The sequence below is a fragment of the Schistocerca nitens genome, chromosome 2 (assembly GCF_023898315.1).
Source record: "Schistocerca nitens isolate TAMUIC-IGC-003100 chromosome 2, iqSchNite1.1, whole genome shotgun sequence".
NCBI lineage: Eukaryota > Metazoa > Arthropoda > Insecta > Orthoptera > Acrididae > Schistocerca > Schistocerca nitens.
The window spans coordinates 368,356,339-368,368,487 of record NC_064615.1 but is presented as its reverse complement, the minus strand read 5'-3'; the positions used below and the strand labels follow the sequence as shown (position 1 = coordinate 368,368,487).

The following is a 12,149-nucleotide window of genomic DNA, read 5'->3' as shown; positions in this document are numbered from 1 at the left end:
GTTAATAATACCAACAGATTGTTGAAACTCAGTTTATTAGTAACGAAGAAAGATTTAAAAATTTCACAAATTAGCTAAGATACATGGAACATATACTTTATAATAACAGAGCTCAGGGCCAATTGTAATTTAAAAAATCACAAGTGTTTACTAATCTGAGGTCTCAAAAAAACAATGCTGGAAACATATAGGAACTGCTAGTAATGAAAAAACAAAAATGATCTGCACAAAGACTTAAATGCACTTACTTTAGTTCAAAAAGGGGTCCACTACTCAGGAACACTCATCTTCAATAATTTGCCAGCAAACATAAAAAATTTAGTTGCAAATAAAGATCAATTTAAAAGGAGCCTGAAAGACTTACTAGTGGCCAACTCCTTCTACTCCATAGTCGAATTTTTTAATAGAAACAAATGATGTATTGTATATGTTCATACTATTAGTATTGTTATTTCAGCTAAAAAAAATAAAAATAAAAAAAGTTGACATGTTCCACATCCACGAGGATCTCCTCAGCATGGATCTATGGAACGAAAAACTAATCTAATCTAATCTAATGTGGTGTGTTTCTGGGTGTTCAGTTAGTCGTCATTTAAATTTTATGCGAAATGTCTCGGCAGTAAAACAAAGTGTCTTTTTCAGATGATGTTATGGAAACAACAGATCGCCCAGACACTTGGAAACACATCGTTAATGATGAATCACTTTGCTAGTTTCCTTATTACTATGTTTTCATACAATTAATATGTTCTATTATGTTTCTGTAAATTATCTGCTTAGTATTCAAGTTCTCTAAAACTGAGTTGTGTATCACTCAGTCATACCAGAAGTCAGTTAACAAAGTAGGTGGTTTGTAATACTTATTGGCAACCTGTTGCTGCAATTACGAACATTTATTAAATATTGTAACAAATGCACTGAAATAATACATTCATAAATTTTGTCATATAAAATAATATGGGACACAAAGGTTTATGCGAAATATAGCTCAATTCAAAAGTACTGTTCTACCCTTTCGTTTGATCAGTTTATTATTTTGATTTGCAAGAATGTTTTGCAAAAAGACACAAACACTTCAGTGGTTCACTTTTTAAATAAACATATGTTGAGTGACTGTCACTAATATTCTACAGTATTTGGGCAAAGAAAGAAAAGCTGGATTAGCAATATACAAAATAAAGAAATCACTGAACCATAGCTGACATTTCTTTAACATTGCTGAAGAATATGATTATTAAATTAATTAAAATATTTGGCTATGTTTGACGTTTTTAATTGATATGATTCGAAAGGAAATATTTTCTTTTAGCCATTATATATTATTGTTATATAAAGAATTATACAGTTTACTACATAAGCTACATTGAAAACAAAAAAATGTAATAATTTGAATACTGGTTTCTGGATAAAGTAAAATTTCCTCTTGGCCTGAAAAGGGAGAGAATGACATGTTATCGATAAATATTGCATTTTTCTGATATGTTTATACTCACTCAATAATCTGAACAGCAATGAAAAAACAATTATTTATTCAAACCATAATTTGCAGTTTAGTCTTCATCAAGAAACACCAATAGCACACAAACGTTCTTTTATCAGACATTCAGTTACAAACAAATCCATCAACACTTATTGTTTATTCTTCAACTTCTGAAAGAATGTACTTGAGACGCAAAGTGTTAGTGTAACCAGATCCTGGACGCCAGCCTGCAACAATAACCACTGCATTTCCCTCTTCTACAAACCCTCGTTGCTTTCCAAAGTCGATAGCAAAATCTATGCGATCATTTTGATCTTCAATCCAGTCTTCTTTCGGTTGAGCCTGATAAATGAGTGGTATTATGCCACGGTACAAGTTAGCTTGACGGGCAACTTGTGCATAACGTGTTATGGTAACTATAGGACAGCGAGGCCTGTATTTGGCCACCAAATGAGCAGACCTTCCAGATACAGTCAACACCACAATCATTGCTGCTTTAGAAAGACGCGCCATTTCTACAGCACCTAGAGCTGTGGCATGCATTGGGTCTGTTGGAGGCGCGATATCAAAACTTAGTTCAGTGCACAGCTGTTTCGACCAGACAGCGGCCTCAGCTTCACGGCAGATTGCTGCCATTGTACGAACACAGACTATAGGAAACTTTCCTTTTGCACTCTCACCTGAAAGCATCACTAGGTCAGCTCCATCTAAGATTGCATTTGCCACGTCAGAAGATTCAGCACGTGTTGCTCTTGGGTGACTTGTCATTGATTCCAGCATCTGAGTTGCACATGCAACTGGTTTACCTATTCGGTTACATTTCGCAATTATGGCTTTCTGAGCTAGAAACACTTTCTGTGGTGGTATTTCTATACCCATATCTCCACGTGCGATCATGATGCCGTCAGAAGCTTCGATTATTTCATCTACATTGTCAATACCCTGTTGATTTTCTATCTTTGAAATAATTAAAATACTTTTACCATCCTCTCCTAGTACATCACGTACGTCTTGCACTGTCTGCGCATTTCGAATGAAAGACGCGAATATCATGTCAACTCCTTGCTCCACACCGAAACGAAGGTCAGCTGTGTCTTTCTCAGACACTCCAGGTAGGTCAACAGGAACTCCTGGAAGATTCACGCCTTTACGACTTCCTAATTTGCCTCCGTTTTCTATTTCACAATGCACTTCGTTACCTTCGATTTGCTTCACAATGAGTGATAAGAGTCCATCATCAACAAAAACTCTATCTCCAGGCTTCACAACGTTCGTAATGTTGCTGTAATCTACGTATACACAATTAATGTTGCTTGCTTCAGCAAATGCGTCGTTGGTAGTAAGTTTTATTTTTTCTCCTTGGATTAACTCAAGTTCTGCTGAAGCTCCACCTTCGAGGAGACCAGTGCGAATCTCTGGTCCACGCGTGTCTAATGCTATTGCAACAGGCCACCTTAACCCGACACGTCTACTGTATCTAGCAACAGCTTCACGCACCAGTTTCACGGTATTTGCATGATACTCGTGAGAACCGTGTGAGAAATTCATGCGAGCTATATTCATTCCAGCTTCTAACATTTCATCTAATACAGCAGGCTGAGCCGATGCGGGTCCCAGGGTACATATAATCGCCGTTAATTTTTCGGTAGCAATATCTGATCGTACACTTAAATTTGTGAGATGGTCAAGAATAGAATCTGCAAATGCTGATTTGGTTTGTATAGGCAGGATACCCTCCTCATCTCCTCCTGCTGTAGGTTCACCCTCCATAGCTGTCTCACCACTTTTCAAAATATTTAGTTCTCTTACGATAATTCAAACTGTTACTGACCTGAATTTAATCTCGCCTCAGGAACATCATTCCAGGCAAACGTTATACAATTAAGAGCCGAAACAAGTATTTTTCTTTGATGTTAAGAAACCTCACTTTTATATCATTTTAACATGAATTTTCGTACATTGTTGTTGTATACTAACTTTCGTAGCTGAACTTTCATGTGTCATGTCAGCGATTACTCAACCTTCGCAGGAACTAGAGCGTCAAACTGAGGAGAGTAACAGTTGCAAAATAAACTGATCCACAGATGTATGAAACTTTTTGTTTTCAGTTATCTTGTACTTTGTTATTGCGGATATTTATTTAGTAACTGCGTATTCATCACATATATTTTTCATACCGAACTACAGTCGATATTAAGAATCGAAATATTTGACACAATACACATGAAAGTCTTAAATAAGTGAAAGTCGCCTGTGTATTGCATGGGCGTGTACTCGTGTAAGTTTATTTATGTTGTAACCACGTTTTGAGGAGTTCGTAGGCAAAGATATTAACAGTCGTCACGCGCATTTCCTTGCAAATCAAATTTTCACAGTAAGTTGGCCCCTTTTTATGAATTCTGCTGATGTGATTTAATGTAGTTTCCCTAAATCTATTCAGGAAAATAGCGGAATATTTCCTGTGAAGGAGGTACGACAGAATTTCTTCCCCTCTTCGAGCTGTTCCTATGTCCTATTCTTTCTTTCAAATATTGTGTGTTACATAGATTGCCATGGCGTTTTTATTTTAGGAAAACGTGATGTATCGTTTACTATACCTTTACTTATCCGCTTTCATTCAACATGAATCATCAATCATTGATATAGGATATTTCAATGTAATTCAATTCAATGTAATTCAATTTCAATGTAATATAATGCCAATAAATAGGCCAAAATATATCTCTTAAGCTACACAACATGCTTTAAGAGGATGAGGGATAGGACCTCTTAAAGTATGCTGTGTAATATATTGGAAGGATTGCTATATTTGATTGGATGTACGTATGGATTGGCGTTGTATTACCGTGATAAATCCCATATTGTTGATAGATCTTTTGATGACCAAAGGTGAAGAAATGACGGAGTACACCACACTCATGTGGTTGATGTTGATATTAATATATCTTTGTTTTTCTTAACTTTCATAACTGTTACATATCCAGCAGTGGTTGGTGAAATGCCTGTATTGCAATTGTGCTGTGATTATCTGGTACTTAGTTCAACAAATGTATATGTTAAATGAACTGTGAGAGGAAGGTTCAATGGATGTTGATACATATTGTGTTGGCTAACAAGGAAAACTTCCCATTGCACCCCCATCAGATTTAGTGCTAAAGTGGCACAGTGGATAGTCCATCAAAAACTGAACATGAAAACAAGGAGAATGTGTACTGAACTGTGAAAAAAGAAGCAAAATAGAAATAGTTAATGGTCTGAATTCAAGACATGCAATATTGAGCGAATTGCATGAACCATAGCGTCGTGGTTGTGTGGTAGCGGTATTGGACTGTAAAGTGGGAGATTGAGGTTCAAATCTCCCTCTTCATAGTTGTGAACTTTCCGTCCAGTCATTGACATGTCTTTTTTCTTCTGGAGTCTTGGGTATTATCGTACTATACATTGCTTATAGAATATGAGTCGTGGTAAGAATATACACTACGTGATCAAAAGTATCTGGACCCCTGGCTGAAAATGACTTAAAAGTTCATGGCGCCCTCCATCAGTAATACTGGAATTCAGTATGGTATTGGCCCACCCTTAGTCTTGATGACAGCTTCCACTATCGCAAGCATACGTTCAGTCAGGTGGTGGAAGGTTTCTTCGGGAGTGGCAGCCCGTTCTGCACGGAGTGCTGCACTGAGGGGAGGTATTAATGTTGGTCGGTGAGGCCCGGCACAAAGGTGACGTTCCAAAACATCCCATTGGTGTTCGATAGGATTCAGGTAAGTACTCTGTGCAAGCCAGTCCATTACAAGTATGTTATCCACTACTGGCCGTGGATTATGAACAGGTACTCAATTGTGTTGAAAGATGCAGTTGCCATCCCCGAGTTACCCTTCAACAGTGGGAAGCAAGAAGGTGCTTAAAACATCAATGTAGGCCTGTGCTGTGATAGTGCCATTCAAAACAACAACGGGTGCAAGCCCTCTCTGTGAAAAACATGACCACATTATAACACCACTGCCTCAGAATATTACTGTTAGCACTACACAAGCTGGCAGATGACATTCACCGGGCATTTGCCATACCCACACCCTGCCACCGGATTGCCACATTGTGTACTGTGATTCGTCACTCCACACAATGTTTTTCCTCTGTTCAATCATCCAATGTTTATGCTCCTTACACCAAGCGTGGCGTCGTTTGATATTTACCGGCGTGATGTATGGCTGAAACAGTGGACCTAGGGATGTTTAGGAGGGGTCGACCGAAGCGTCCGATCCAAACCGTCAGCTATGACCCGTGACGTAAGACTCTTGTGGTGTGTGACGTCATGACGGCGCGGAATTTAGATTGTGGGAGTGGCGTGTTTGCAGATGTCGTTTTGATGTGATCGGTGGTGCTCTCTGGTGGTGTGTTAGGTGATGTTTTTGGTGTAGTTTGCGAGTGTGCCGTCGTGTGTGAATTTTGGTAAATTGCTTTTTTTATGTCTTTGGTAGGTATGGATATGACTGACAGGGTCAACAGTTTTCGGTTGTCGGCTATGATGGGGGACAGTGCGTTGTCTCTAATAAAATTTCTTCAACTATTCGGATTTTTTGATGAAGTCGTGAAGTGTTAAGTATGTCGTGAAGAAATGAGGCTTGCTTAAAGTTCCGGCGTCTCGGACCAGGCACGGCTGTATGTGGAGATGTCGTAAGGATAACAGGTCAAGGGAAATGTTCGATCCCAATGTGTGGCTTTGAATGTTCTATTGGTATCGGAAAATGTTTTTGAGCTATATAGGTCATGAGAAGTGTCCAATTCCAGATGATATTGTGTTTAGTGGTATTTGAGGAGTTTTGTGATGTCGGTTTTTTTCATCGTTTTGTGTGGTTTTGTATAGGGGTGGGTGTCTAAATTTGTTTATATTTATAATAGAGGGAAACATTCCATGTGGGAAAAATATATCTAAAAACAAAGATGATGTGACTTACTTGTTCATATTTAGTTTGTCCCCACCCAAAAACCCCCTATTTCCCGTATTTGCCCTGTTAGTGTCATTAGGCTTTTTGTGGAACGTGTGTGTATTTGTTTTTCGATGTATTTTCGTCCTCATAATGTGTACGTTACGACTTTATATGCGCCATATTGGAATCGTGGTTTATGGTCGTTTCTGCCATATTTGTGACGTCATAGGTCAAAACAGACGGGCGGGATCGGACGCTTCCGTATTTCCTTTAGGAGTGTGGAAATCTCATGTACAGATGTTTGACACAAGTGGCACCCAATCAAGCGTGCAGACATATCACACAAGTGGCACACAATCACCTGACCATGTTTGAAGTCCGTGAGTTCCGTGGAGTGCCCCATTCTGCTTTCTCACAATGTCTAATGACTACTGAGGTCGCTGATATGGAGTACCTGGTAGTAGATGGCAGCACAATGCACCTGATATGAAGAATGTGTATTTTTGGGGATGTCCGGATACTTTTGATCACATAGTGTATGACTCTCACAAGTAAATGTGATGAATAGTAAGAGCAGGTGAGTTGCTGCATTGAGTTCTCTCAAAATGAAAACAACAAGTAAACAAGTGTGAACTATGTTACAACAAATGAATTAAAAATTCAAAGCTTCCAGAATGAAATACTAGAGTCGTAACGTGGTACTTGTGTAGAACAAGTGAGGTACACATGCACCTCGCTGTAGCAAACGGCCATCACACCATGACACAGACACAAAATTAAATATGATAAACAGAGGTTTATATTCCTTTGAAATCTCAATATTGCAAAAACAAAAAGAGAGAAAAAAATGTTTTGCAATTATAAGCTCTGCATTATTTCACAGGTCAATTAAGTCATGCTGTAGTAATCCCTGTTCTCAAAATTGATAAGACACATTTAATGTGCTGGATAGCTGAGAAAAAAATATTTCATGGTGTTCGGTCTGGTTGGAGGACACAGCTTACCATTGTTTGGATAACTCATTTCATCTAAACCTACAGTTGTACTCTCATAATGCAGTTTATGGCGTTGCAACATCCCTTTGAACTCCTCGCTTAATTTTTGTGTAATGCAGTGGTAGTATTGCGCCTAAAACACCTTCAGAAATTTAATTTTCTTTCATTGGACCTTCTGATAATAATACAATAATTTGCAGTATTGTGAGGATTAAACATAATTGTTACTCTTACAGTCATCGGTGTCAGCTTATATAGACATGTAAACAAGATTCCTAGCTAAATATTTGAGGGGTAGATTATGGTAGTGAACACCTCTCCTACCCCCCCCCCCCCACACACACACACACACAAACCATAACATAAATTATATACTGGTGGTTGGCTTATTTGTTACAGAGCCAGAGGTCTAGGTTAAGCTGGAATATTATTATGAACTAAAAAACATGAAAAGTGGGTGGGGTCAGAAAATGCACAAACATGGCCCCCATGCAATTTTATGTCTACAGTTAACTGGAAATATTGAAGGACACGAAATAGTGTCAGCTTTGACCAGTGACTCAACTAGTGTAGCAACTCTTTCGTACAATTCCATATTTTAATTACCATACTATTGGGACCGTCACTGGTATTTGTGTGTTTTTTTGTTAACACATTTAAACATATTAAAAACCATACTGCAGTGGAAAAATAGTATCTCAGTAGTGATGTAAATATAACTGGACTGTACAATGAAGGATGGGGGGAGGGGGGTATAAGTTTGTTCATTTCACCAGTTCATTGGATGATAGAAAGAATGTATGCCTGTCACTGCACAGGATTGCAAGAACAGGTGGTTTTTAATGCTTTCCAGTAAGATTGGTTGGTTAGGTATTAAGTAGTTATGTGTTCCATTGATCTGTTTCATGGTAACCACTACAATGTGGAACGTATCACATATCAAGTGCATAAGAAATGCCCACATGAATCAAGTTTTTTTTTTTTTTTTTAAAAAAAGCTTAATTTTTATTACGTACCCCATTCCCTTAAGTGGCACAAAGTGCATATATTATACCTATAGATTTATTTATTCCTATTCAAGAAGTCATCTGTGGTATAGGAGTTGTCAAGGACATATGGTTTCAATTTATTTTTGAGACTATTACTGCTGTATGTAAAACATTTTATTTCATATGGTAATTTATCAAAAAGTTTTACCGGAGCATATTTTACCTCTTTCTGTGCCAAATATGGTTAAGTATAGGATGGTGGAAGTCTGTGTTTCTTGTGATATTATAATCATGAATATCACTGTTGATTTTAAACTGGTCCAAGTTGTTGAGAACAAACTTTATTATTAAGTAAATGTACTGTGAGGCTGTTGTAAGAATTCCTAAACTTTTAAACATATGCCTGCAAGATGTGCAACTATTAGTCCTGCACATTATTCTAACCACTTTCTTTTGAGCAGTGAATACTTTTTGCCAAGTGTTGAGTTACCCCAAAATATTATTCCGTATGACATGAGAGAGGGAAAGTATGTTACCTTGCTAATTTCTATATCCTCAAAATTAGCAATTGTTCTGACTGCGAAAGTTGCTGAACCTAGTCGCTTTAGGAGGTCCAAAATATGAATTTTCCAATTAAGATTCTCATCTATATGTACACCCAAAAACTTAGTATGCTCTACTTTGGCTACAGACTTCTGGTGTCAACAGAAGCGTCTGATTCCACCTGCCTGCTTTGACACATGACTTAATAGTATTGTGATGTATGATGTCACCACGTCATGGAGATTTTGCATTGGTTTTGTTTGTAGTTGTGGTGTTGTTATATTTGATGGTGCCCTTTGGTTGGGAATGTGACGTGCTGAGTTTGTGGTATTGGGATCATTTTAGTTTTCGTTGTCATTGTGCTAATGTGGTTTTCAGTATAGGTAGTTGGTGCAATAATGTGGATTGTGGAAGTGGTTTCAGTGAGTTGTTAAGGATTTTTTTTGTTCATGTTGTTGTTCCCCCCCTCCCCTCCCAGGTCTGATTAGTTTTGTCTTTGTTGTGTGGAAAGAAGTCTCTCTCTCTCTTTCTTTTTTTTTTCTTAATGGATATGACAGTGAGGTTTGAGTGGATCATACCTATGATATGACACCTATTGTGCAGTTTCTGCAGATTTTTGGTATTGTTGCTGAATATGTTAGGTGTCACGTTTGTGGCAACAACATGAGATTGACAAGAGTTCCAGTGGCTCGGACCACGGACGTGTGTGTGTGTGTGTGTGTGTGTGTGTGTGTGTGTGTGTGTGTGTGTGGGGGGGGGGGGCAGTAGCCAACCTAGGTGTTGTTGCTGGAGGCTTTTATTGGTAAGTAATTTTTGTTTTGGATTTAATCAATAGAAATTGTGATGTTTTGTGTGTTGTATATTTATGGTAGGTCGCTTGTGTTTTAATTGATCTAGTTAATATGGGGTATTTGGGTTTTTGAGTTGTTGGTTTTGGTTCCAATTTTTGGGGTGGTATTGATAGCTGTCGTTGAACATATAAGTCAAGGGAAATGTCAGATTCCCCTTTCTGGGGTTGTAGGTGTTGGTTTTTTGGTATCAGTATCTGCAGTAGAGCAATATAGGTCAAGGGAAATGTCTGATTCCTGCGGTTCTGTTGCTGTAGCAGGATTCTATAATTTAAATTTTTTTTTATATTATTTGTTTTGAGATGGTGCAGTATTTCTGTATTGTCGTATATTTAGCTTGTTCCCACTCTAAATGCCCAATTCTCCGCAGTTGTCCCATTAGTTTCATTTTAGTTTTGGAGTAAAATGTTAATCGTGTCATTTCTGTTTTTGTTCACGTTTGTTGACTTGTGTATGTAATGGCGTCTTTGTCGTCATTTTGTATACACTGGGAGTAGCGACTTCTGCCATATTGATGGTGTCACGGGTCAAAGCAGATGGATGGAATTGGATACTTGTGTAATGCCAAAATATTTGCATTTACTGTCAACTCAAATACCTTGTGTCATAGATGTTATTCGTGCTGTACTTACATATTTTGCTATGGTATTTCCAAATTTATGTACTTAATTTTTTTTTAATGTAGGGGAATTACTTAAAATTATTTCGGATTTGCCCCCTAAAACAACGGCATGTACAAGGTATATACTTGGTTTGTAATTAGAAACTATAAATGCTCACTAAATTCTCAGCTCATCCTCTGTCTGTAATTTCCTAGGCAGAGTAATATATTTTAAGCAACTAGTGTTCAGTTGCTGGTGTAAGTGGTTTTTCTTTTCAGTTGGTTGGCCTGGATTCCCACCTGAGTTCATCAAATTTCAATTTAGAGGAAAACTAGATATTTGCTGTATTGTCCCACTGTCTTCAGTACGTCAAAATCTCCAGGTAAGTGAAGCACGTCTTTTTCTATTGTTGATTTGCATTATAAGGGGAAAAAATTGTTGACTAGACTGATGCCGGACCCCTTCCCCATGAAATCTGGGTTGTGGTGACAGACTTACATGCAGTGTAGCCCAAGGTCTATGTTAGATTAGAGAATGATTATTTGATACCAGTGAGTGTAAATGCCAAATAAAGGTTTTTGTGACAAATTGGTCTGCAGTGTAGCATAATGTTTACATTCGCCCCATATTTAATGCACTTTTTATTATAAAGTCTAAAGCTGCACTTTGAATTCAGACATTAGATAGTGGGAAACCTGATGAGTATTTTGATGTTGATTGTGTACATACATCATACATAAACTATGAAAAATACAGGGAGGGGTCACTACATAACTTTCACTAAATGTTGCTTGAAACACTTATTTAATCTTAAGCACTCATCTTGGTAATCATACAATTATGAGAAAAAACATTATGACCCCTTGCCCACTCTCAGATGATTGCCACCTAGTGGCATTTTGGGCACTTGACGTGATAAAGCAAGTATATAAATGGAGGAGAGAATACTGGGAATTATTATACTGATGGATTGAATGGCCCCCAAATGGGGAAATCTGCTGACATAAGTGGCTGGCAAAGGGTAATGTGTTGTCGATCAGCACAAGGGAATGAGCATCTCAGAAAAGGCAAAATAATTCATGAGATACTGTCATGAGCATCCCTGAAAAGTGGGCTTCCAAGGAGTCTGTATTAGTAATTGAAGGCACCATGGCAGCTGTGGCTACATTTACGTACCACGTGCATCCTTTCGTTCTTTATGTCTTTCCAGGTGGTTGTTGCCTTTTCGGGCAGGGTAATTGTCTGTCACAAGACTAGAATCATGCTAAAGTTGTTTGTGGAATGTAACTGTTAAATCATGTTGATATCTTGGCTACTAAATTTGATGATCTGAGCCTGTTGGAACATTTTTGGGGTGCTGTTGGGTGTTAGCTTACACCCAAAAACAATGGGTCTGTACTATATGGGAACCGTATGAGCTGTGGTGCCACATACCTTCAGAAACCTGCCAAGGTCTTGTTGAAAAAATACTACATAGAATTGCTGCTATATGCTGTTCCAAAGGGGAACCATCATGTCATTAAGCAGATGGTCATAATGTTCTCTCTCATCAGTGTAGTTTATATATAAAAAAATTAATACAAACAGTATTTATTTTTGATGGGAGTATCCCCTTATCTGACGAAACACACATCTGGAAAAGACTGGATATAGAGATTAAAACTTTTGCTTCACTCAAGGTATGTTAAGTCTCATTCCACTTGTCTGTTTCGGTGGTTGGTGAGTGGAAGCTCCTTTCTGTGACATTTAGAATGACTGTGC

General features: G+C 38.0%; 2 protein-coding genes across 5 annotated transcripts in view; one reads left to right on the top strand and one right to left on the bottom strand.

The window, feature by feature from the left end:
- Nucleotides 1-1,636: 1,636 nt before the first annotated feature.
- Nucleotides 1,637-3,250, bottom strand: LOC126235026 (pyruvate kinase-like). The gene has a single exon (XM_049943762.1). It carries the CDS (start codon nt 3,248-3,250, stop codon nt 1,637-1,639), a length of 1,614 nt encoding a protein of 537 aa, XP_049799719.1.
- A 445-nt stretch (nt 3,251-3,695) lies between these two features.
- Nucleotides 3,696-12,149, top strand: part of LOC126236187 (uncharacterized) — a 58,701-nt gene continuing 50,247 nt past the window's right edge. For 2 of the 4 annotated variants that reach the window (XM_049945289.1, XM_049945287.1), the window contains exons 1-2: nt 3,696-3,854; nt 10,667-10,770. The gene's annotated coding sequence lies outside the window, so the exon portion shown is untranslated. Of the gene's footprint in view, nt 3,857-10,666; nt 10,771-12,149 lie in introns of all 4 variants that reach the window. The other 2 variants (XM_049945288.1, XM_049945290.1) reach the window with 2 other exon arrangements.